We start from the raw sequence: 23,269 nt of genomic DNA, 5'->3' as shown, positions 1-23,269 counted from the left end.
GCTCTCCAGACAGAGGTATTGGTACTGTAAGTACAGTACAGAACGTCCTACTCCTTGCTACTTCCTCTGAGAACTTTTCCTCATAGAGAAGAGCCAGTTCATAATGCAGAACACGTTGAAAAAATGGAACAAAAAGAACACACAAGACTCACCAGGTCATCAAGTCACCTTTGCAAAAATAGTTTGCAAAGGACACTGAGTGCATTGCTTAACAATTTGCATTAAACAGACATAGCATAAAAACTGTGCGCTCCTCTCCGATAGGCTCTTACAATACAAATCCGATATTACATCCAGCCACATCCAGAAACTTTTCAAAGTACAGTAATTCAAATGAATATATTACTATGCCTGTCCGCAATACAAACCTGATACCGTAAATTGTTAAATTGCAATGTGATTAGGAAACTGCAGCCCTCTTTTTGCAAATGGTTTGAATCCTTGGACGGCATTGTTGTTGTAACATGTTGTTGTTGCGCATGCCACTTAAACTTGCATAGTTTAAATTATTATCCTGCTGTATAAACGGATATGGAAAATTGTAGTTACCCAAGAAAAGAACGACTATTAAATAATGTAATGTAGATTTGCACAGTCCTCAGATATCTAAACATACTTTTCTCAGTTGCTTTATATTTGAAGTAAAGGGGACTATAGGAACAAAGATGGGCTGAAGAAGTCAAATGAGTGTAACCTCACCAGTTCTGTCACCTGTCCAATATGTCCATCCCAGACACCATTGCTTCAAAAAAAAAAAACTGACACTGTAGTCTGTAGAGTGGCCAGGCAGCTGAAAAGTGCAGTAATGTCACACCATATGGCTTTACTGTGCAGGCCCCTCCCCCTGCAATGCCAGATCAGCCAAGGTTAAACTCTAGTGAAGTGCATCTCACTTCCTGGGAGCTATGGCATCCATACAAGGCACAGGGATAGATATACCAGCAATACTACTATCTCCCGCTCCTGATATTGTTCCTACAATATACTATACTGTGCCCTACAGGCATTCCAGCAGTGAATATAACTGGCCCAAGAGTGTTCATTTACCCCAATACTGCTGGAGGCCCTACCTTTAAAAATCCTCCTAACAAGCATTTTTTTCTTAAAAAAGCACTAGATGCATCTTTGATGCCATTCTGGGTAGTTAGTCCTAACAAGCTTATATAGTGCTCATTAAAGTGAGTCATAAAACTTGACTGATTTCAGCCAGAGTTGCATTGGCTCAAGTTAAAGTATGCAACACAAATTACAGCATGAACAGAGGCATCTGTATATTAAACAACCAGCTCGTTCTCTTAGAGACATTGCTTTTTTCTTGTAAAAGAAGTTGGCACAAAATATTCTGAGGTGAGGACCGGTCACTAGTTTAGCCCTGTACCGCTGGGGCCATTGTGACACAGCCCCATTCCCGCTGGGTGTCCCTGCAGCTTATCAGTGGCAGATCACACATGTCCCGAGAGTCGTAGCGCCCGGCCGTGGGAAGAATTTGGATTAGCCCAGTGTTGACGTGGAGGGCCTGTTGTTCTATTAAAAGCTCCTACGCATAACAGGCCACAGCTGTCGCCACCCAGTCCAGCAGGAAGAAACCACCCGGGGGGAAGCACTTGCTGTGTGACACGGAAGAGCCTCTGGCAGGGAATGCTGCATGTCCCAACAGTGCAATACATTTGCCAGCAGGCAAAAAACGATGAAATTAAGACAACAGATCTCATACACAGCACCACGTTCAAAATGTCTTAGGAATAGAAGCAGTTCATACTGGACATCTAATGGTTTGCATTTCATCAACAGCGTGCTAGATTATTGACTGTACTGTTAAGAGAAAAACAACCTTTTTTACATTACTTTAGAGGATATGTGAAAATTTCAGTGATTGCTATTGCTTGTCAGTACACAACATGTCACTTGTCCTATTCCACTAGAGTACCTGAGCCTTGGCAGCTGCATTCTGAAAATTCAAACTTATGTAGATGACACACTTGACTGACCATGCCAGTTTATGTAGGGTAGTTTCACACTTGATGCTCACTGCATGAACTCACAAGAACTCACAAGACTATGGAACACATTGCATAGGATTTTTATTTCATTCCAATCAGTGGAACATGATGGTTTTGTTGAGAAAATTTCCCAGGAATTGTGAGAAAACAAGAATTCAGAAATACACTTTGATTTAAAAAAAAAAAAAAAACCAAAACAACACAATAACTGCCATAATATTTAAGTAACATCCATTCCCTTGAGACTCTGGTTTAAATAAAACTGAGGAATGTCCCAGGCTCCCTTGAGACATCAGCCAGCCATGACACACTGCAAGGGAACAGACAGAAGATCTATTTTAACACAGCCCCATATAAACAGGCTCTACTATGAAATTCATCTGCAGGACAATGAAAAACTGCATTCACAACCTGAAATTATTTAAAATGCATTTGTCATAGAAATGGCACTGCCTTAAAGTTGCTTCAGTTTTCTATTGTTTTCATGGCATTCTACAGTACTGTTATTTTATTTGATGTTTCTGTCTCAGACAAAACCTTGTAATGTGTTTAATATGCATTCAATTCTGAGGAAACAACATTCATCGCACATTCTTCTCTTTGCAGATTCTACTCGGACTCACTGTCAATGTCTTTCAGTTCTACAAAGACCTCCCTGGGATTCCCCAGACTGACAAACACGAACACTGCACAGAAGCTTGGTGTAGACTCATTCCATCACCCTGTGCTTGCTGCTGCATTCAAGTCAGAAAAACGCTAACAGGACCTCAGGCTGGTATGCTCACCACGTAGAGTGAACATTGCACTAAGCACATTGTGTTTGGGCAGCTAGGGCATGTCCCCCTTTGTCTACAATCACAATGCAGTAGACCTCAATGGCTGAGCTTAGCATTAATGTGCCAACTCTAGCATAGAGAAATAGCTTTAATGGTCACGTATCCATTGTGTACATAGCTATGCAACCCTTTCAGAACAAACCGAGACGGAAACAAACTATACTCAGAGAAAGATGATTTAGGTAAAATTAAAAATTCAGCAAGTTTAAGGCAGTCCTATCTTGTGGCAGCCATGTGGTGTAATGGTAAAGTGCAGGCCTTAAAGCCCAAAAGGCTGTTAATTCAAATCCTAGGGGGCAAAGCTGTTGTGCCCTTTGACAAGGAACTAATTCCAAATTGTCTTAGCAAATACATTTGACTGAGCGGTAAAGTAAAACTGTAAGGGAATCACTTCCTCTAAAATGACATTTTGAAATCTGCCACCGGTCGTGTCACTCCAAGCCAGTTTCAGAGCTGGCATGTTTAAAACGCATGCTTTATCTTAACACCTCCTTGAACACAGGCATGAGCTACCTAATTACAGTGACCTCAAAGTAACACTTACCACACACTCCAGTATCATAATTCACCGTGATCAGATCTTAAACCCAAGCGCCCTCATACAGTCTTTGTGTGCCTCGATGAGATGTGTGCAGTTTTCTTCCCCCTTCTCGATGATGCTGAAAGTCAAGAGCAGTTAGCTAAGGACACTGCCATTGGCAATGAATGAAAGGCAGCTCGCTAACCAGCTTGCATAACTGTCCTGAACGATCACGTACAGTGCTGAGTTCACTTATTTTTATGTACAAATACAAATCCACGCGATATTGTTTCCTCACCAAGCATCTCTGGCCTTCTTGGTCTCAGGACACGCACAGCACGGCTTCAGAGGTTTCTTTTCTTCCGTTCCTTCCACTGCAGGAGCTGTCTCGCAGCTAGCCGCGGCCATGGTCGACATTTTCAAGCTTTGGTTGTCTTGCTTTGGCTTAAAATTACACAGTGATATTTGATAATCGTGGAAACACAACAGCTAAATTCAATTAGGTACCTGACGAGGTGAAGAGGGGTCGGGATGGAAATATTTGCTAACGGCGTCACAATTCTTGTAACGTTACTAGCTAGCAGGTTATCTAGCTGGACATGCCGGCTTGACACAGGAGGCCTTCCTGACTGTACTAGCTGGCTAACAAGACTAACAAATAAACAAACAGAACTAAGAAAACTTAATATAACCAACATATATGGCAAGCCAGGAAACTTGAGCTGTCATCGATAATATAAGTTCTAGATAGCTCTAGCTCACAGGCGACAATACTGAACTACTTAGAAAACTGTTCCTACGTGCCAGAAATGTGAGCAAGCTCTCCGACTGCGTGTTAGCGTTAGCAAATAAATCACAAAATGTGATTTATCTCAAAATGACGACTGTACCAAATGACAAAGTAATGTTATATCATAATAAACACTGGTTACTTAAGCAAAACTCATGCCTACCTCTGCTTCCGTGCGTCAGCGTGTTGCTCTCGTGTGCCCTTCGTTTCATAACCTTGTCCTTAAACAGACGACGTACGTTCCGTCGTATGAGCTAAGATCTATGGGACCTGTAGTTTCGCGTTGCTTTTATTTTGAACCGCAATTTGTTCATTTTCACTACATTTCCCGAATGGCCAGAAAGAGTCCAAACACATGCAGTGTAACAAAAAACAGCACTTTCTAGGTACTTTATTCCTTCTAATAAAGGAATATATCATAAATTCTAGCTTCCAGAATTTTTGTTATATTTCTCCAATAATTACGTTTTCCCTTTTTTGATTGATACAATAACAAGGCTTAGAAGCAGGCATGTATTTTAGACAATTTGACCCATGGGATAGATAAAAACTTCAAATAATAACATCAAAGATAATATAAACACTAGACCGAGTAATCACTAATCATTGATTATGAATAATGATAGCAATAGCGATGAGAATATTACTACTATCGTTAATAATGCGTAAAATTGAAACATCTCCTGTTTTAAAGGCTATAAAAAAATAAAGAAATTACGCTCAGCTCACACACAACGTTGCAGCAACGTCGCCAGTAAGTGCTCATTTGGTCACCGCGACGTTCTTGTGACGTCAGAGCAACGTTTTTGAGAGAATGTTGCCATTTGGTCCCGTGGTTGACGTTGTCGTGACGTAGTAGCCTAAATTGTTAGGTTGCAGACGTTAGCTATTTCATGGCAGGAATACCGTGGATTACGTTGCCGTGGCGTCGTCTGTTGGTCACTTGCAAACGTTATCATTTGGTAACGTTGCGGCGATGTCGTACCCTGGTCGGAGATCCCAGCTAACAAGTCAAGTCGGACGTCGTGGCAACGTGGAAAGTGAAAGGTGCCATTTAGTAATGGCAACGTAATTTTGTGACGTTGTCAGCCCGTAACCATGTAGAATAATTTGCCAACGGTAGGCCAATCAAATGTACACAGGCATACACACACACATCCACACACACTGAATTAAATGAATGAATGAAAGAATTAATTATCTGTGATAGGAAATTCACTTCTATTTTTTTTGCAATATCAGAAAATGATTCAATAACCTAGTTACAAGCAATGGCATCGAAAGGGGATAATTAAGGTGCTGACTTGTCTAATGCATTGTGTAATATTTTAAGCATAAATGCTTCACTGGGGATGTTTTTAATCTTAAAACTATTCGGATGAACAAAAAATCTCATCAGCTAGGTCAGAAGCAGCAAAGCCATCAGCTTCCGTATTTCACACCCATGACCTGTCAAAGGAAAAGGTTATTTGCATTGACCACAATAAACTACGCAAGGAAAACATGTTTCAGCATCACTGGAGCCGACAGTACCATCCAGTGGGTTGATGCGACATAGTTATCAGGCTGAATGAGACTTTTTTTTAAAAAAAAGTTATCCTTGCACAACGTGTTTTTCATCACACTTCACATGTTAGCTATTTCTTGTTTTACATTAAATGTCTCTTTGTTCAGCAGTTACCGACCCGTGTGTTCATGGGTCCGAGTGTGTGTGTGTGTTTTTTTTTTTTTTTTTTGAAAACGGGAAGGGGAGGGGTTAACTTTGTATTCCGGAAGCGGCGCCAAAATCGAAACAGTAGTTTTGTGGCAGTGAGACTGTAGGTGAAGGTAGGTAGCTACTGTTAAGTTAGCTAATTTCAGGGTCCACAAAAACGTAACGCGTGTTTTATTTGTAAAAGTGCCATTGCGTTTGTTACTAAGTGTTCTTAGCTGTGAAGATGCAATTCGTTCGGAGTTCGCTACACCATTAAGTTTAGCTAACGTAAGATCTCGTTGAAGTTTAGCTGTAACGTCAGTAGTCTAAATAACTTAGCCAGCCTGTGTTAATCAGCTATCTAGCCACAGTAACTGGATGCTAAGTTTAACACAATATAGGTAAGATGGTCATGAAGCTAGTCTATCTATTTACATACATAGGGTAGTGTTATGGTACCTAATGATAGCCATATTCATAATGGTATAAATATAAGAAGGTTGGTTAGATGGCTAGCATACTATAATCACTGGACGCTTTATGTATATCTAGCCAGCTAGCCTCTAATTACAGAGTGTAAACTGGTTTTTAGATTATGAGGTAGTGGACTATAGCTTGTTTGTATAACTAATTATTTATGTTCCTGTATAGAATGGATACATCAAGACATTTTTTCGGAAAGTTGCGGAGCCTGGCAGTGCTCCTGGAGACGGAAACTGCGAACCTTCAGCAAGAATATATGGATACTGACAATGGTAATAATGGTTGTTAAACTAATATTTCTACGTGATTTTGGAGACACTGTCCAGGACTGACATCTAGAAATCCCTGTCAATGTCTCTATGCATCAATGCATCACTTAAGGGAAACCATCCTTCTCACCATATGGCTGTAATATTGCATTACCATTATGTCCCTGTGAGGGGATCTGTGTGCTGGGATCTTCCACTGGTGTCTGATGTTCTGTTTTGCCCCTTAGACAACACTGAGGAGGCAGAGAGAATTTTACATGAACTGCATACAGAAGTCAGAGATTTGCAGGTAAGTGGGTGAACTGTCATGACCTGGTTTTCATGCATTCACTCCAACATTGATAATAGCAGAAAACCAGTGTGTATCACACTGAGATGGGGTTACTCCCAAACATGTCCTCATCTACATTAATCTATATCAGCGTAGTATGATCAATTCAGGTTTGACACCGGCACATATTTTCACTTCACTCCTGCACTGCAGTTGCAATTGTAGGAGGCTTCAAGCATAAAGAAATATTTATGTTAAAAAAAAGGAACATTGGTTTGGATTTGGCTGCTTGAGGCTCAGGGTCACAAAAGGCTTGCCCTGCCCCTACATGAATTTTCCTTGTGTTGTGTTGACACGTGGAATACTTTGAGTGACAACAGCAAGTTTCTCAGTAAGACAGTTCTCTTTTTGGTAATGTTGCATTTTGCATCATCTGGTGATGTTGTTGCTGCTCCCTAGGGGCAGGTCCAGGGTCAGCTGGCCTGCTGTGAAGCTGAGGGGAAGGAAATGAGGAAATTCATGCAGAATTGTCTGGTGCTTAAGCAGAGGACTACAGAGGATATTCACAGACTGAAGAAACACTTTGAGAAGTATGGCTACAGACCACCCACATCCACTCAGATGCAATTGGGTGAGTGTTTCTCTTTTCTTAACTTCCTCTGACACATTATATTGGTAATCTGTTATTTTGCCAAAAAATAAAAGACAAATTTTGCATTGATGTGGTGCGTAGTGTATACATTATATTGTCATATTCTTAGGAATATGTTAATTTAGGTTCAACATAAGTTTGATAATCTTGATTTGTTGTAACAATAGACAGTTTCCAAAAATAATATACCAGTATACCATTCTACATGATGAAAATATAAACATTTACATAGTGACTAGCTTCAGTAAAAAATGAGAACTCTTCAACTGCATTGTAATGAAGAGTTTGCCAGCTTTGATGTCTAATGCCTACACTGTTGTTGGTCTTTCATGTCTTTTTAGAGGTGCAAGATCAAGAAGGGGAAGGTGTTGCTACTGGGACCCAGGAGCAGGAGAAAAAGGAGGATCAGGAGCACCTCCCCTCTATGACCCCTGTGAAGATCCCTCCCCCTGCGTCCACTGACCCTATGCGTACCCCACGCCTCTCTGACTTTGGCCTCTCAGAGGCCAACTTCAGGGAGTGGAGCAATCTAGGGAAGTCCCTTGGTGAGGTCCCTCAGGCACCCTGCATGACAGCCCCTACCTTGGCTGCCACATCACAGCCAGTCCTTCCCAAAACACCTAAGTGCGCCCTGCGAATGGACGAGGAGGCCCTCACACCTCGCCTGGAGGACTTCGGTATCACAGAGCACACCATGTGTCTGAACAACGACTTCACCATGGACCTGCTGCGCAAGAAGGACAGCAAGCCTTGCAGGTAAACTGCACTGCCCCCTGCTGTTACTGTACAGCAGCAAGGGAGACGAGTGCACCAAGAACACTGAAGACAAGCACTGCACTGCCACCTGGTGGCTCTGTGTGTGAACCCTGATAACAGTTATCTCCAGACCTCCATTCATACAACATGAATGGATGAGTCTTATACATTCACAGTTGGTTGGAATTGTACTAAATTGTTATAACAAGACAGTTCATGTCACAGCTGAGGTTATGCTGGCACTCCTGTTGCTATTGAAAGGGCAATGTAGTTGAAGCATCTTCAGTTCGCGGCAGCATTTTTTCATGTCTGGCTAATATGTGAAACATGCACATGTATTCAGAGGAACTGTGTTAACAGGTCGGTGGCGGGGTGTGGCAATCCTGAGGCGGCTCAGAGACCAGAGCAGCATACTCCAGCACCAGCCTCTTCCACCCACAGCTCGGAGACCAGCGGTGATCAGCACACTCATTCACATCTTCATCTCCCAACAATACCACTCTGCGGTTACACACTCATCGCCCACAATATTACCTCCTGTAATGGCACCTTCACTGCTTCTCTAAAGAATACTTTCACCACCACTAACACTCAGTTCTCTATGGAACACCATTACCACCGGTAACTCTCAGTTCTGTATGGAACACCATTGCCATCAATAACACTCAGTTCTCTATGGAACACCTTTACCATTGGTAACACTCTAAAAAATAAATTAAAAAAACACCCTCACTACCACCACCGCTAACGTTTAGTTATCTTTAGAACACCTTCACAACTGCTAACACTTAGTGTTCTACGGAACGCCTGCACCACCATTGATACACAGTTCTCTTTAGATCACTTAAACCCTTGGACCATCAGTGAACACCTTCACCGCTACTGACACTCACTTCTTTTTTCCAGTACTGACACATGTACTTTTACTTTCAGTGTTACAGTAATTCATTAACTGAAGCTTAGAAGAATGCTAATGCTTTTTTTTTTTTTTTCTTTGTAGAGACCATGGACTCTCCAGAACCCCCTAGTCTTATGACTCCAGGTTTCAAGCTGAAAAAAACACAGGCCTGTCTTTCAACTCCTCCTAATGAAGATGCAGACCCCCAGCATCCCGTCCGCCCAGGTCATGGACGTTCCACCCCTGAGGTCCCTGTGTTTGAGACCCCCTACGTCGTCAAGTTCCTCAACGTGAGATGAAAGCACAAAAAAATTGTTCTCTCTCTGTGTGTGTGTGTGTCTGTCTGTCTGTCTGTCTGTCTGTGCGTGCGTGTGCATGCGTGCGCATGTCTGTCCAGGTGCTATCAGGTCAAAGGTGTCATGTTCTCTTCTCACCATGTTCAGACGTGGTCAGTAGCATCCTGTATGTACAGTCTTTCATACCGTTTTATTACATGCACTTTGTACTCACTCCTCGTAAGTTGCAAGAGTGTCTGAAAAATAATACATTTTAAATGTAGAGTATGAATGTCCTGATCCCAAATTTCACAGTGTGATGCAGGACAGGGAATGGGCTGATGGTGCAGGAGTGCCCCACGTGCCTGCTGAGTTTGGCTCCCTGTATGGTCTCAGTGTCCACAGTTATGCCTTAGATATCCTGTTCCCCTGAATAATAACACCCCTGTCAGAATTTAAACCAACACTGCTGAATCCTAATTGCACCTTGGGAAAAATATAAAGACTTCACTGTTACAGGTGGTGAAGTCGAGGGAGCGGGACCACTGCACTGATGCTGACCAGGAAGAGAAGCCCCGCCCCAATGAACACCCATCCTCCAGCAGAGCCCCGGACGCCAGCGGAGTCTGGACACGCGACGTCCCTGACTTACCACTCAGACTTTCACAGACGGACGAGCCCACACCTGAGATGCCAACTCTTGAGATGTTTTTAGGAAACAGTTTTCCTCATGTGAGTTGACAGGCATTAAATCATAAGTGTGGATACTGAGTAACCAGTATTCTGATCTGGTGGTCTGTTCATTATAGGTAATTACCAAAAGTGAACACGTCTGCAAGAGCCAGACAGCCATATAAAATGGTACATAATTAATCTTTGATTAAAGTAGTCCTCCTCACAAGAGCCATTGTTCTCAAATGTCATGTGGCTGTACTCTGTGGCTGTGTCCATTTAGGATAGCAGGTTGGATAAAATCCTTTTTTGCAAATAAAGCAAGTACTTGTCAGCGTCTTAAATCTTTGTTGATGGTCATTTTAGTCTGTGAGAGATCAAACTGACAGAAGGATGGGATGAAATTGCTCATCCTGAGGCAGGTTAAATAATTTTACATTTTTCAGAAAGTCGATCCTGCAAAATATCAACCATTTTGGCATGTTTTGTTGGTTAAAACATATTCTAATTACAGGCACGCCTTAAGGCTTAACCATAGCACTGCCCAAGCCAGCGCAGCCTCCCTCACTCGGAAGTGTAGAACTGAGGCTGCATGTGTCTTGCTGGATGTAGAGTAGCCAGTGCTGAGGGAGAGCTCTCAGGGAAGCGGCTGGAGCTGGAGCCTTCTACACTGATACCGTACCACTCCACTCCACACTCCTGCTGTAAGGAACCCGCTTTGCTCACGTACACTGCTGTGTGTCTGCTGTCTCCCTCTCTCTGAATGAACCCAGAGGACCAGGGCTGATGGGAAACTGCTGCCTGAGGAGAAGGGTGCTGGGGAGCAGTTGGGTCTGAATGGAGAGACCCCTCCCTCCTTGGAATGTCATGAGATCTACACTCAGGAGTGGAGGCTGGCGACTCCCCCAGGCAGGGCAGACTGCACCATGGACCCCCGCACCCCTGAAATGCCAGATGTCAGCTCCGTCACGCAGGACATCTTCAAAGTAGGTGATATCTCTTCTGATTAATGCGTGGTGTTGAGTAATACTAGATTCAGCTTCAGAGTAGGTGATGTCTGCTCTGATAAATGCGTGGCATGTAGTGTGATATCTGCTCTGATAAATGCGTGGCATGTAGTGTGATATCTGCTCTGATAAATGCGTGGCATGTAGTAATTCTAGATTGTAAGGATGGGACCCTGAGGTAAACATAAGTGCTTCACCTGCATTTCTCCACTGAGCAACGTTGCAGCACGCAGGTGGGCAGCGCTGTCCCTCAGTCTGGAAAGTGATGCCAGCAGTGGACATGGTGGAGTGCAAAACACACTGTTCATCAAGGAACATGCTAAATATGTGCTATAGCACTTCTATTCAGTGTCTGATATGTGCATTCCAGAAATGCTTTTTTTAGTTTTGAAGACATGTGAAGTGTTTTACTGTGATACTTACAGTGCATACCATCTTCTCATTCCTTCTTCAGTATGTGTGATTGTGTAGGATGTCCTGTCCCCTTACACCCTCTGTTCTGAGGTGTTCTGATTCTGATTTGCCTTTTTGTGATGGGTACCTGCAGCTCGTGTCTCAGTGCAATACAAAAGCGTCTGCTCCTGTGGATTCGAACCTGAAACCTGGGGCTAAACCCAACCCCAAAGCAGCTGCTCTGACTGCAGCCACTGCGGGGAAAGAAAACTGGTAGGAGAACTTTTTAGTTTTCTGCAGATCAGTGCATCACTCAGACTAGCTAAACCACATTTATGATTCCAAACTCAGCAATGAGCTGGTCAAATGTGAATCCTGTGTCTTCAAAATTGAGTAATTAGATTTGTTGAAGTACAGATCTGTACAGATGTTGTGTTGAGAAACTCACATTCCATGTTTTGGGTTGATATCTGAAGTAGCCTTTTAGCTGTCAGTTTGAAATGAAGGCATTGAATTTTTTATGATTTGTGTGAAATCGCCTGACTTTGAATTTGTTTGGAAGAGCAATACTGTAATCGTTTCACCTGCTGGCGGTGAGGACAGTCACCACCTACTGTATTAGTATCTTCTAACATTATGGGCGGCTCCACTTACCTCCTGTACAGTTGCGATGGGTGCAATGACTCTCACTCCCTGCAGGTCTCAGGGTCTTGCCCCAGTGTCAGAAAAGGAGTTCATGAGCCTGCCAGGGTACCTGCGACAGATGCAACTATCCAGCCTCAACCAGGCCATTCAGAAAATCAGCGATGCCCTGGAGGACGGTCACAGCGGTCGGTGTCGCCTGACTTCTCACACACACTTCCTTCCTGCTCTGCTTTGTGGATCACCAGCATTTGGGTTTGCAGCTTGAGGATGACTGGGGAGCCAGATAATCTAACCTGTACAATGTTGTCAGTGCTAAGAAACAAGCTGAACCGTATATTTGAGTCTTGTAGCACAGTAAAATCAGTAAAAAATCTTTGTACACAAAATGTAAGTGACTGCAATCCAATCACATCCAGTGAGCAGGGATGGACAACTTTCCTTAATCATGCAGTGACCAAATAAATAATCTATTTAGCAGCCAACTCTCATGTTTGGGTTTATTGGGTGATCGTTTTTATCAATCCAACATTTTAACTGCATTACTTTTGAGGGTCAGTACAGAGTACAGTGCTAAGGGTGTGTTTCTTTTACTTAAATATGAAGTTAGCCAGTCAAGTAACATTACAACTGGTAACACGCACACTAGGTAACTACGGTCATGTCTTTTTGTGCATTAAGCCAGATCACTGTCTTCGTCCATCTGGGGAGCTGGGACATGTACGCACAGACCTGGTGTTACAGGCTAGTTTGTGGAACTGGGTCAGTTTGAGTCATTTGAACACCCCTCCTGTCATCTCTCTGCAGGAGGCGATGCCGACTCATCTGTGTTTCCGATTGAGGACCTTCGGAGAATCACAGGGGTGGGGCTGAAGGCCCCCATCTACTTCCTGTGTCTCACAGAGCTGAAGAGGTTGGCGTACGTTCAGGGAGAGGGCGCCAGCGCTGTGTACCGAGTTCTCACATCCAGCTAAACACAAGGAAGTATCTTCCACCCGTTTAACACACATCAAGGACCCTGCGAAGGCTTCTGCTCACCTTCTGTCCCCATTTTAACTGTCCAGTAAACACAACTGAGGATATGAGATGTCTGCAACCAGTGTGACATACTGGTAACTCGGATGATCTATGTGCATGTATAAGCTGATTGTAAATAAAAAAAAAAATTGCAATAGATGATTTTGTGGTGGTAACTTGATTTGAGTTTCAAATCTGATGTTTTCCATAAATGTAGCGAGTAAATACAAGTGTGATCACTACAAAGTAGTGAGGAGCACAGTGACCACTGGTTAAATGTGAATCACTCCAGGTTCCGTGTAGCGAAATCCTGATAGATCAGTTGTGTTAAAACCACACAGCTGTCGACCCCAGCCGTGCTGTTTGTAATGCATAAACACTATCGGCAGCCAAAGATATGAGTCAGTGAAGTACTCCGTGTAGGGGAAAATAGTTGGGTGTGTGCAACAGCTGGGTTGAGTCACTGTATGACAGCAATGTCACAGGGGCCTGAAGGGAAGAGTAATCAGAGGCATTAATGCAACCCAGTGTCCAAAGAGGTCAGACAGAGTTTATACAAAACCACACAACTCTTAAAAAAAAAAAGCTTTAATCCAAAATACTTGAGAAGCAGCACCAGTGTTGCCTTTAGTTAAATGAGGCTGAATTTCAACTGAAGTATAAAAGTCCAGACAGATGAAAAACCTATATGAATTGTACTACTCTAAAAAATCTTCCTGTTTGTGGGTAGGTGGCTCCTTGGGGGTTCAGTAGGGCCTCATGCGACCCGGCAGGGGTGGTGCTCTGTTGGGCGGGGTGATGGCAATGTCCAGGTAGTCTCCGATCTGAAACCTCTGGGATTGAAGTGTCATTGAATCATCTGCACCCTTCCTGCCAGACACTGTGCTGCCAATATCTTTCACCCTGAAACAAAGAATGAGAACCTAGACTTGTGAAGTGGCACTTTTTAAACATTTTTTAATTCAAATTCTTGTATACTTTAATAACGTAAGCCATGATAATACTGCATGTCATTATTAATTTTGTGTTTTATGAATGTTGAGTCAAATCATTCCTTGATTTAAAATAATTCAGTAAATCTAAATTATTACTAATATAATCTGCAACTGAACACTTGATGTTTTGCAAAGTAGTGAACCCTGCTTGTGTTCATTATTGACAGGAATTAAACCAGAAAAAATGGCAACAGTCCTCAAGATCTTATTCACTTTTATATTTGCACATGGGATGCTTTTAGAGCATTGGGTGTCCCTTTGTTAGCCAAAATGAAGACCATCTAAAAAAGTCTTTACTGCAGCTGTGCAGATATCTTCAACCAAATGACATATTTTTAAGTATTATGCAGACCAACATCACTGAAGACTTATGAAAACAGCATCTGTGTCCCAATTACATACAGTATGTCACAGTAACCAAATTAAATAATACCTTGAATTAGAGATGAACTGCTTGTGAAGACATTTGCCAGCTCATACAAATTCAAAGCGTTGCAAGTGATTTGTGCAAACTCACACATCACCCCTACTTAGGGGATTACTGGCATACCTGTCAGTCCATCTGTAATAAATCTAACAATGCCTATGATGATTTTAAAAAATGAACTGCTATCATTTCACCACCCTAAAACCAAGGGGAAGAAATTATTCAAGTAATGATTTAAAAAAAAAACTATCAGTATAATTAACTTATAATTAAAATCTCTCCATGTCTGTTCATCAGCCTTACCTGTATCCCTGTCTTTTGGGGTCTGGGTAGACAATGGCGAATCCAAAATGTGTGCCCTTCTTTCGAGCTTCTGGATAGACCTCTTTGACCAGACTAGTCAGCTCCTTCAAGGTTGCATCCATCCTGTGTGAGCATGGACAGCATTGCTACATGAACAGTGAATACCACTGGGCAAATCAGCAGTGAAAAGACCTGTCCAAGCCTGGACAGCTCACAGATTGGAGCCTATCTGTAAGTCATGGCTGGTCACACAGTGTAGCGTTACGATGAAATTCCTGTTTCTTGGGAAGACACCACAGGCATATTTCTAGGTGTGCAAACTACCAACAGGAAGCAAAATGTAAAGCAAAGTGCCATTGCAGTCTGATGGGCGAATAAATAATAAAGCATGTCCCCGGACTGGACGGAGGTCAATCGTTAGGGTTATGGCTATGCAATACCACGCAAGGTATACTGTTAAACCTTGGATAAGATCTGCCTTACCAGGTGTAGATCTGGAGCTCGCTGGACGGGACGTTTCCCCTGGCAAACTCGTCCATTCTGTGATGCCTGCCATTGTTCGTGGTGAATACCCTCAGCAGAAGCGGACAAGTCTGTGAACAATATCGAACAGTATGTGTCCTCAGTGATAACTAGCTTCATCCTCCAAGCAACGTACATCTTGTTTTGTTGAACAACCATCTAGCTACACATTCGGCGGACCCGGTTAAATCTTTACATGTGGTGACTTGCATGTGGATCGAGTCACTCAAAGGCGTGGGTTCGGATAGATCCACGGCTCTATGGCTGCTGTTTTATGGCTAACTAGTTTAAGGGTCGGTGCTTGCTATCTAGTTACAGACAACACTGATACAGCCTACGCGTTTTCATTTCCGACTGAGCTTCATATAGTGAGCCGGCCCGCTAGTTTTCTGACGATTCACTGAAAGGTCATTGTTATTAATAATACAGCATGATCATATACAAAACAAGTGACTTAGCTTACTAGCTACGCTATGTTCATTCATCCTTGTGCCGTTAGCTAGCTAGTAATATGGCCAGTCAAGCTGAGCGATGGAAGGAACGGCAAACGCTACTGGCTTGCTAACTAGCTAACGTTAGCTCAGTTCTGTAAAATCAACAGTATGTGCACCATTTATTGCTAAATCCAACCTTTTCCCTGTCGACTGGTTTTTCTGGTTCTTTTTTAATTTCTTCTTGTGTTACTCTTGATTCAACGGCCATTTCTCTTATTAAAGAATTATGTAAACAGAGATTCGCCACGCGTTAACGAAAAATGCTCCCGTTTCTGGTTCCAGGTCAGGCAGCAACTTCTGATGACGTCACAGAAATGTGCGGGACCAGTCAGGCTCGTATCCAATCATCGTCTCTGTAAACCTCGCTTTTCTTGTTTGCGCCGCCATTTTGGGAGTCAGGATATGAATTGCGAACCAAAGCCTAAAGCAGGGATCCACAGACTTTGTGACTAGCAGTATGGTTCACACGTGTGTGGTGGTAGGCTGTCGGAACAGGAGAATCCCAGGCACCACACTGTCTTTTTACCGTTTTCCACGTGACCCCGAAAGAAAACAGCGCTGGATGGGCCTTTTTCACGTAAAGATGGCGAACCTTCCGGTCTGAGCCAACTGGGGGTATCTTTACTTCCTGTTAGCCATCTTCCCTATTAATTGGTAATCGACGATGGCACAGTCGAGAAGCAAGAAGTGGTGTTGTGTACCTTTGTGCACAAACAACAAACAAAAACAGCCCTATTTAAGCTTTCACACATTTCCCCGTGACGAGGACCGCAAGAGAGTATGGATTCAAGCCATCAGGAGAGAGGAAGGGCCGCTGTTTAACGTCTGTGATGACACAGTTGTTTGTAGCATGCACTTTCGCAGGGATGACCTGTTCACAACAACTAGTGGTCTAAACAGAATTAAAAAAGATGCGGTGCCCTGTATTTTTCCATGGGTCTCTGACAGAACCTCAACCAGGAAGTCCGTTTATGACAGGTCGACTGAAAGACTGGGGTTTGATGTTCGAGTCAAACCTTGCTGCGGTCGAGATAACGTTGATGTTGCTAGCGTTGCCTCGGACCACGACTACCAGGCACGGACATCGCCAGGTAGGATTCGATCGATCATGGAACAGTTTATATCCACGATCCAGTTTGCATCTTTTTGTTTTGCAGTATATATCCACCGTTTCAGCAAAGTGTAACAGGCGGAATTTTGGCAGATTTGTCAAATATCTGGAGCATATTTGGGGGGGGGGGGCACACTTCATGCCAATCATGTTTCTGATTGCTGTTGCCATTGATGATTTTTTTTCTAGGTAAACAGGTGAGGAACCCTCGGTCAACAGACTTCCCATCTGTGTTTGGTGCAGTTTCTCTCTCTCAGGAGACCAAGCAAGCAAATGCCTTTGAAAGCTCTGACAAACAAGAAGCACAAGTGGAGGCTGCCAATGCCTTGCTCTACTTGCAGGGGCAGGTTTTGAACCCAGACTTGGACCACGACAAGACAGAGAGCTTGTCATCTGTGAACAGTGGTGACTCCGAACAGCCAAGTGACAGCAGAGCTCTGTCTGGCAGTGACAATGATGCCATCAACTATGAAGAGGAGCTCAAGGCATTGAAGAAGGAGAACAAGGCTCTTAGAGAATCGGTCGAGAAGATGTCTCTCACAGAGGTGTCTCTCAGAAATGACCCCGCAAAAGTAACGTTTTACACCGGCTTGCCCAACTACTTTGTGTTTGAGACAGTCATGTGGCTGCTGTCACCACATATGAAAGGGGACAAGAGCGTCAAGCTTTCAAAGTTCCAGCAGCTTCTCTTGACTCTGATGCGGCTCAGGTTGGACCTGAAGAATCAAGATCTTGCTTACAGGTTTGGCGTCCAGGTCGCAACGGTGACCAGGACAGTCCATAGTGTAGTCAACATCATGTCCACTACGCTGGTACCTACCACAATGTTTTGGCCCTCCAGGGAGGAGCTCCGGAAGAACCTCCCAGCTGCGCTCAGATCCTCATATCCAGACTGTGCGGTGATAATTGACTGTTTCAGAGTAGCTTTGGAAAAAAGCGACAGACCAGATGCAAACTTTCATTGCTCTGGAGGCAACACGTTGAAATACCTGATCGGAGTTGCCCCGCAAGGTGTTGTCACTTTTGTTTCAAAGGGGTCACCAGGGCATGTCAGCGACAAGGACCTGGCAGAGGACTGTGGCTTCCTGAGCAAGCTGCTCGCCGGTGACGTGGTGCTGGCTGGCCGCAGGTTCGACATCAGAGAGTCAGTCACTGCACGTGGAGCCTGCCTCAAAATCACAGGGGCCGGCGAGGATGACCGCGAGGCACCGGAAGAGGATCCGCTGGCAGAAGCTAGCTTGGAGAGGTTATGGGTCCATAGGCACGTGGAGCGGGTAATCGCCACAGTGAAACAGAGATACGCCATACTGACTGGCCCAGTGGAGAGTCCCTTCACTGTCATGGACCACGCTGCTAACATGACCACCTTTGATAAGATAGTTCAGGTGGTGTGTGCCTTGAATAACCTATGTATATCTGCTGCTCCACTGGAATGAGTAACAGCAGGGATTCTCATCATTAGGCCTGGTGGTCCACAATCCAACAGTTTTTCCAACACTTTAACATCTTTAACACTTTCATTGCAGAGGAAGAGGAATTTTAAATTCTGTCAGTCAAGATTTTTTGGTATTTCAGTCCAGGGTTTGAATGATTGGTCCTCTTGGACCAAGTTTCATCAGGTAGGATTTACACGAAAAAAAGACAAATTTACATATTGCCTGAAAGGGCCGCAGTGTTTCCCACCTATCATGAGAACTGTGTTTATCTTCGAACTGAAGTTGTTAAAATGCTTAATTCCAGGCAGTCCAGGCAAACTTTATAATGGAAAAACCCAGACAACACAAGTCAACTTTCTGGACTGAGATTGATCACCTCCAATTTAGACTGCCCAGGTCGGGTAATTTTGGCCATAAGTCTGGATATCCGTACTTTCCTCAGGTGCAAAGTGCCTTAGCATGTGTAATATGCAGCTGTAGCCACAACAATAGAGCAGTTTTATGTTTCATTTAAGTGTTCCCATTTAGTCTTTCAAGAAATGGAAATATCGAACTCTGACACATACATGGGAAAAGGCTACAAGGAGCTTGCCATAAACCACCTTGGTGATTCCTCTTTTTCTGTGTCTTGGCCCCTGTTCTGTGCACTGTACTGACTGTAATGGTTGTGTATATGTTTTGTGTATATATTTTGTTTGTTAAACACTATGTAATCGATCAAACAAATTTGACTGGCATTTTTCAAATTGAGTTGAATTCTATCTTTTGGCACACTACTGTTTTCCGCACTTCTATTGTGCTATGTATGTAAAACATTGTAAAGAATTTTCAGTATGTGTTAACATCATATAGGCTATCCTGTAATGGCAAGGATTACTAGCAATTTGCATAAGTGCTTTTACTATTAAATAATATTTGCTATTTGTCTGTCTTTTATTAAACTTGTAACATGGTGTAGAATCATCTACTGTACTGGCAAATATGTGTCACAGCGAACATTGGTTGATCATAAGTGAATGATGTACAAAGTGTCATACATTAATATAATCCAATGACCCACACTTTAGAGCTTGTATCAGGGGTGGGTGTTGTGATCTGGATTTTCTTGGTCAGGCGTGATCTGAAGGTACGTTTCCACTTTTTGTTTTCCTGAGTGGTCTGATGTTCCTCATGACATTCAGAGGTTCAAATCCAGCAACAGTTTCTGTGCAGCAATTGAAACAATATTTTCTGAGCTTTCCAGAATTAATTCAAAAAGACTTAATGGCATAATCTAACAACAGGGGTAGCAAAATGATACAGACTCTACAAAACATGAAGGTAGATTAATATTTGCATGACTTGGGGAAGAACAAGTGAAGGGTGTGAGTTACCATCTCATTTGAAAAGGCTGCATCTTAAATGTTTAAGTGGTGTTTTTTTAAAGATTTTCACAAGATAGCAGGCTGTGGTTTTGGTGGATTTTGGCAGGGAAGTACACAAAGTTCTCAGTACTCCAAACAGCTGTGTGGCTTTGGATATTAGAAGGAATGTAACAGGAAGAGTGTAAGCCTACTGTAGCTGGCTGAGGTGGAAGGGGGACAGTATCACGTGTAGGGCCTCACAGGTAAGCAGCAGATTTCCATACACCTATATTACAATCAGTTTGTGCCAATAATACAGATATTGAAGCATGACTGAAGAAAAACGGTTGAAGAAAATCTGTTGTAAGCTTTATTTTGAGTTGTTATTTCGAAAAATAGTTTGCTTTGACCTCCAGGATCGGTCAGTTCATCGCTTAAGATCTGCACGAGGTTTTGGTAACTTGCGTTTTAACTGTAGGAAGCCCCGCCTAGAATATGTGGAGCGCTGACGTGCATTGGGCCTTCACGTGACTCCTCTGGAATGTTAACAATGCAGTAAGTGTCCAACTTTGTACTGCATTCTAATTCCGATAGTTGGGAGAAAATGGAGTCTCATCTCATTCAAGCCTGCCTGTACTTCAGATAAATGCTATCCAGACTTTTGACATCACGAAACGTGGAAAGAATTACCAAGCATTTGGAGTTGAGGTAAATGTAATTTTATTTAAATCACCGCTTAGTTTTATTCTTGCTGCCTTCCATGACTGTATTCAGGTAAGTAAAAGAAATATATGCCGTGCAGAAAATATAATTAGGCAACAACAACATTCCGTTTGAGTTTACACGTTTATAGACACGAAAAGGAAACATTTAGATGTTCGCTGTTTCTAATATAGGAAAGTAAATGTAAGCCCTGTATAACTTTTAAGGAGACGCACAGTGAGAGAGTGGCGATAGAACTCCAAATTCTCCTTTAGCTGGAATGCAGGGCTACATCTGCGGAGTTGCGTTCCTTTCACTCCGATCAGCGATTTAGCTCTAAAAACTTTAAACACGTTGAAAAGGCTCTGTAAACGTTCTTCTTTCACTGGATTTCGCTGCATTCCTTTTATCACTCTGAGCAAACACAAAGGATTACAGAATCGAAGTGGAATCCAACTGATTATTTTTTCGGAGATTAAGAAAAGTCCGTCCCACGGTGGTAGTATATGTGGAGGTTTTTGTTTTCACGAGCTGCCGAGGGTGAGGGGGGAAACAAAGCAGATCTTAAAAAGCAAAATACACTACAGGCGTAAATTTGTTAATTAGACTCAACCACTACATTATAGTTTTTAAAACAAGATATTCATGCCTGGCGCTTTCGGGTTTGTTAAATGTGTACTTACAGTAAGAGTTGTTATTTCGGGAATGGAGAAATTCCAGAATGGAGAGAGATCTAGAGATGACCGTCGTTGCTTTTGTAACTACAAGGCTGTTGTATTCTGTATGTAAAACCTGATTTTCTGAAGTAGTCCATGGTACAGTATGCCTAGATTTATCTGTGCATAGTTAAACTCACAAATACCCAGTTCAGTTATGTGTGTGTGTGTGTGTTTATATTTACATATACATTTCAAGAAAATATTTTGTTGTTTGTGTACGAACTTAAATAGATGAAATTGAAAAATATGATCTTGACTCTGAAACTAAGGAATTAAGTGCATAATGAAAGTGAAGCTTTGCTGTCTTCCCTCCTACATTGAATAAAATGCTTTTGAAGAATAACACTACAATTTATTGTATGATCTTGGCAGGAATAAACCAAATATAAAACATGAAAACTCCTGGCAAGCTTCTCTATTCCACTTACTGCCAATGGCCTTGACATGATGACACACAGGAAGCATCAAGTATGCAGTTGTAAACGTATTATTTATTCTAAACAATGTGCAATGTATTGTATGACATTGATGTAAGACTGTAATCAATGGATTTGTTTTTATGGCATGCGTTTCTTGGGTGTGGTCAGTATTTAGGTTTATTTTGTAGCTCTGATGGGTGAGAGTGTGTCTACTTATGAAGGTGAGCCATCCCAAACCATATGGTTTATAACAGTCAGAATGTATTCACTCTTCACCCATATGAAGCTCTGTGTAAATGAGCCATTGAATATCTGAGGGTCCTATGGTAGGTTGGCCTGACCGTGGAGTGAACAGGCCTATCTCAGAGTACCTTTGCATAAGGTGTAACTCACATCCCCAAACATTTCTTTGTTAGAGCCTGTGGCACTCTGTGTACAGTCAATTTCTGTCATTTTTTGTCTATTTTGGGCTGTTCTGCCTGAGATCCGATGCTATGCATGTTCTTGTCGTTACTTGTGGAATGGAATGCTTGCGGGTCGGCCTCAGTGAAGAAACCATCACAAGAATGAGAGCTTAGCGTGAGATCCTGAAGACTAGGCAGGTCTTGCTCAAGTGCAATGCGGTGTATCCAGATAAAGAACATAGCCTCATCTACAGGGAGGAGCACTGGTGTTAGTTTATGAAAAGCCCTCGAACCCACGTAGAATGCTGTTTCCAGCCTCAGAACGGCACTTTGGAGGGATATTGCTGGGCACTGGTTTGTTTCTCGTGGAACAGGATGTCAGACTGATGCAGTCATGGTCCGCTTCAGCCTTCCCCTGGGTCACAGGGCATGGTGGGTAACATCCTTTCACGGCACCTTTGCTGTTTAACTGATCTCTTCTGTCATTCACTTGTGGATCAAAGCATAACACCAGTATGGCTGCTCCCTTCATGGACCACAGTTGCCCATTCCCTGTATCTATTTATAAAAAACAGACATTAGAAATGTTACTGTTTTTGTGCACCTCAGAACTAGGGTTCCTCCTAGGCCTTTGTCTCTCCTCATGGGGCACAATCTAGTTATGCTGCACTATTTATCAATTAAGTGTTCTCTCCTGAAAAGGTTGGAATTTCATACCTTATGTCATACAGGTAGCAAATACCACCTGCATAATGATACGATGCGTGTCTCAGTGTGAATCTTTACGGTACTTGCCCAAGGTCATGTGTAACAGACGGATCGTATATCTGCCTGGGAGAATAGCAACGTGTTGCTGGAATTCAAACGTCCTTTTGCAAATAAAAGCCCAGATCATCCCCCTCTTCTCCACTGTTCTTCTGTGTCAGCCTGAGACAGAGCAGAGCAGAACTGCTTTCCCAGTTTAAGTTGAGCCATTACCATTGAGATTTTTTTAATGTATGAAATGGTGGTCAGTGATGTATTAGTGTGTTGTAAGCACCTAACCCATACAGGAACGTAATATGGTGTTGTCAGTCATTGGTTCAGCCATTTTCAGAATCTAGTGCATTAATTTAGGGTTGAGTCTATATATGTATACATATATATATATGTATATTTAGTGTTTTTTATTATTACTATTGGCATTTTTAGCAGGCACTCTTATCCACAGCAACTTACAA

General features: G+C 42.8%; 4 protein-coding genes across 4 annotated transcripts; 2 read left to right on the top strand and 2 right to left on the bottom strand.

Moving 5' to 3' along the window:
* Positions 1-2,064: 2,064 nt before the first annotated feature.
* On the bottom strand, positions 2,065-4,404 carry LOC118786089 (cytochrome c oxidase copper chaperone). The gene is made up of 4 exons (XM_036541128.1): positions 4,310-4,404; positions 3,655-3,800; positions 3,381-3,495; positions 2,065-2,310 (listed from the first exon to the last, which is right to left on the bottom strand). Exons 2-3 carry the CDS (start codon positions 3,771-3,773, stop codon positions 3,411-3,413), a joined length of 204 nt encoding a protein of 67 aa, XP_036397021.1. The 5' UTR covers positions 3,774-3,800; positions 4,310-4,404; the 3' UTR covers positions 2,065-2,310; positions 3,381-3,410.
* Positions 4,405-5,951: 1,547 nt separating this feature from the next.
* On the top strand, positions 5,952-13,198 carry ska3 (spindle and kinetochore associated complex subunit 3). The gene is made up of 12 exons (XM_036541380.1): positions 5,952-5,973; positions 6,491-6,594; positions 6,819-6,880; positions 7,322-7,493; positions 7,856-8,270; positions 8,631-8,725; positions 9,271-9,458; positions 9,963-10,175; positions 10,889-11,101; positions 11,670-11,788; positions 12,215-12,345; positions 12,965-13,198. Exons 2-12 carry the CDS (start codon positions 6,492-6,494, stop codon positions 13,129-13,131), a joined length of 1,878 nt encoding a protein of 625 aa, XP_036397273.1. The 5' UTR covers positions 5,952-5,973; position 6,491; the 3' UTR covers positions 13,132-13,198.
* Positions 13,199-13,800: 602 nt separating this feature from the next.
* sap18 (Sin3A-associated protein) lies at positions 13,801-16,196 on the bottom strand. Its single transcript, XM_036541106.1, has 4 exons — positions 16,052-16,196; positions 15,383-15,492; positions 14,900-15,022; positions 13,801-14,077 (listed from the first exon to the last, which is right to left on the bottom strand). The coding sequence occupies exons 1-4, from the start codon at positions 16,121-16,123 to the stop codon at positions 13,921-13,923; spliced, it is 462 nt and encodes a 153-aa protein (XP_036396999.1). The 5' UTR covers positions 16,124-16,196; the 3' UTR covers positions 13,801-13,920.
* A 568-nt stretch (positions 16,197-16,764) lies between these two features.
* Positions 16,765-19,225, top strand: LOC118786143. Its single transcript, XM_036541209.1, has 2 exons — positions 16,765-17,006; positions 17,216-19,225. Exons 1-2 carry the CDS (start codon positions 16,766-16,768, stop codon positions 18,460-18,462), a joined length of 1,488 nt encoding a protein of 495 aa, XP_036397102.1. The 5' UTR covers position 16,765; the 3' UTR covers positions 18,463-19,225.
* The last annotated feature ends 4,044 nt before the right edge of the window (positions 19,226-23,269 follow it).

The sequence above is a fragment of the Megalops cyprinoides genome, chromosome 11, assembly GCF_013368585.1.
Source record: "Megalops cyprinoides isolate fMegCyp1 chromosome 11, fMegCyp1.pri, whole genome shotgun sequence".
NCBI lineage: Eukaryota > Metazoa > Chordata > Actinopteri > Elopiformes > Megalopidae > Megalops > Megalops cyprinoides.
The sequence above is the reverse complement of the archived record's forward strand: the minus strand, read 5'-3'. Positions and strand labels throughout refer to the sequence as shown.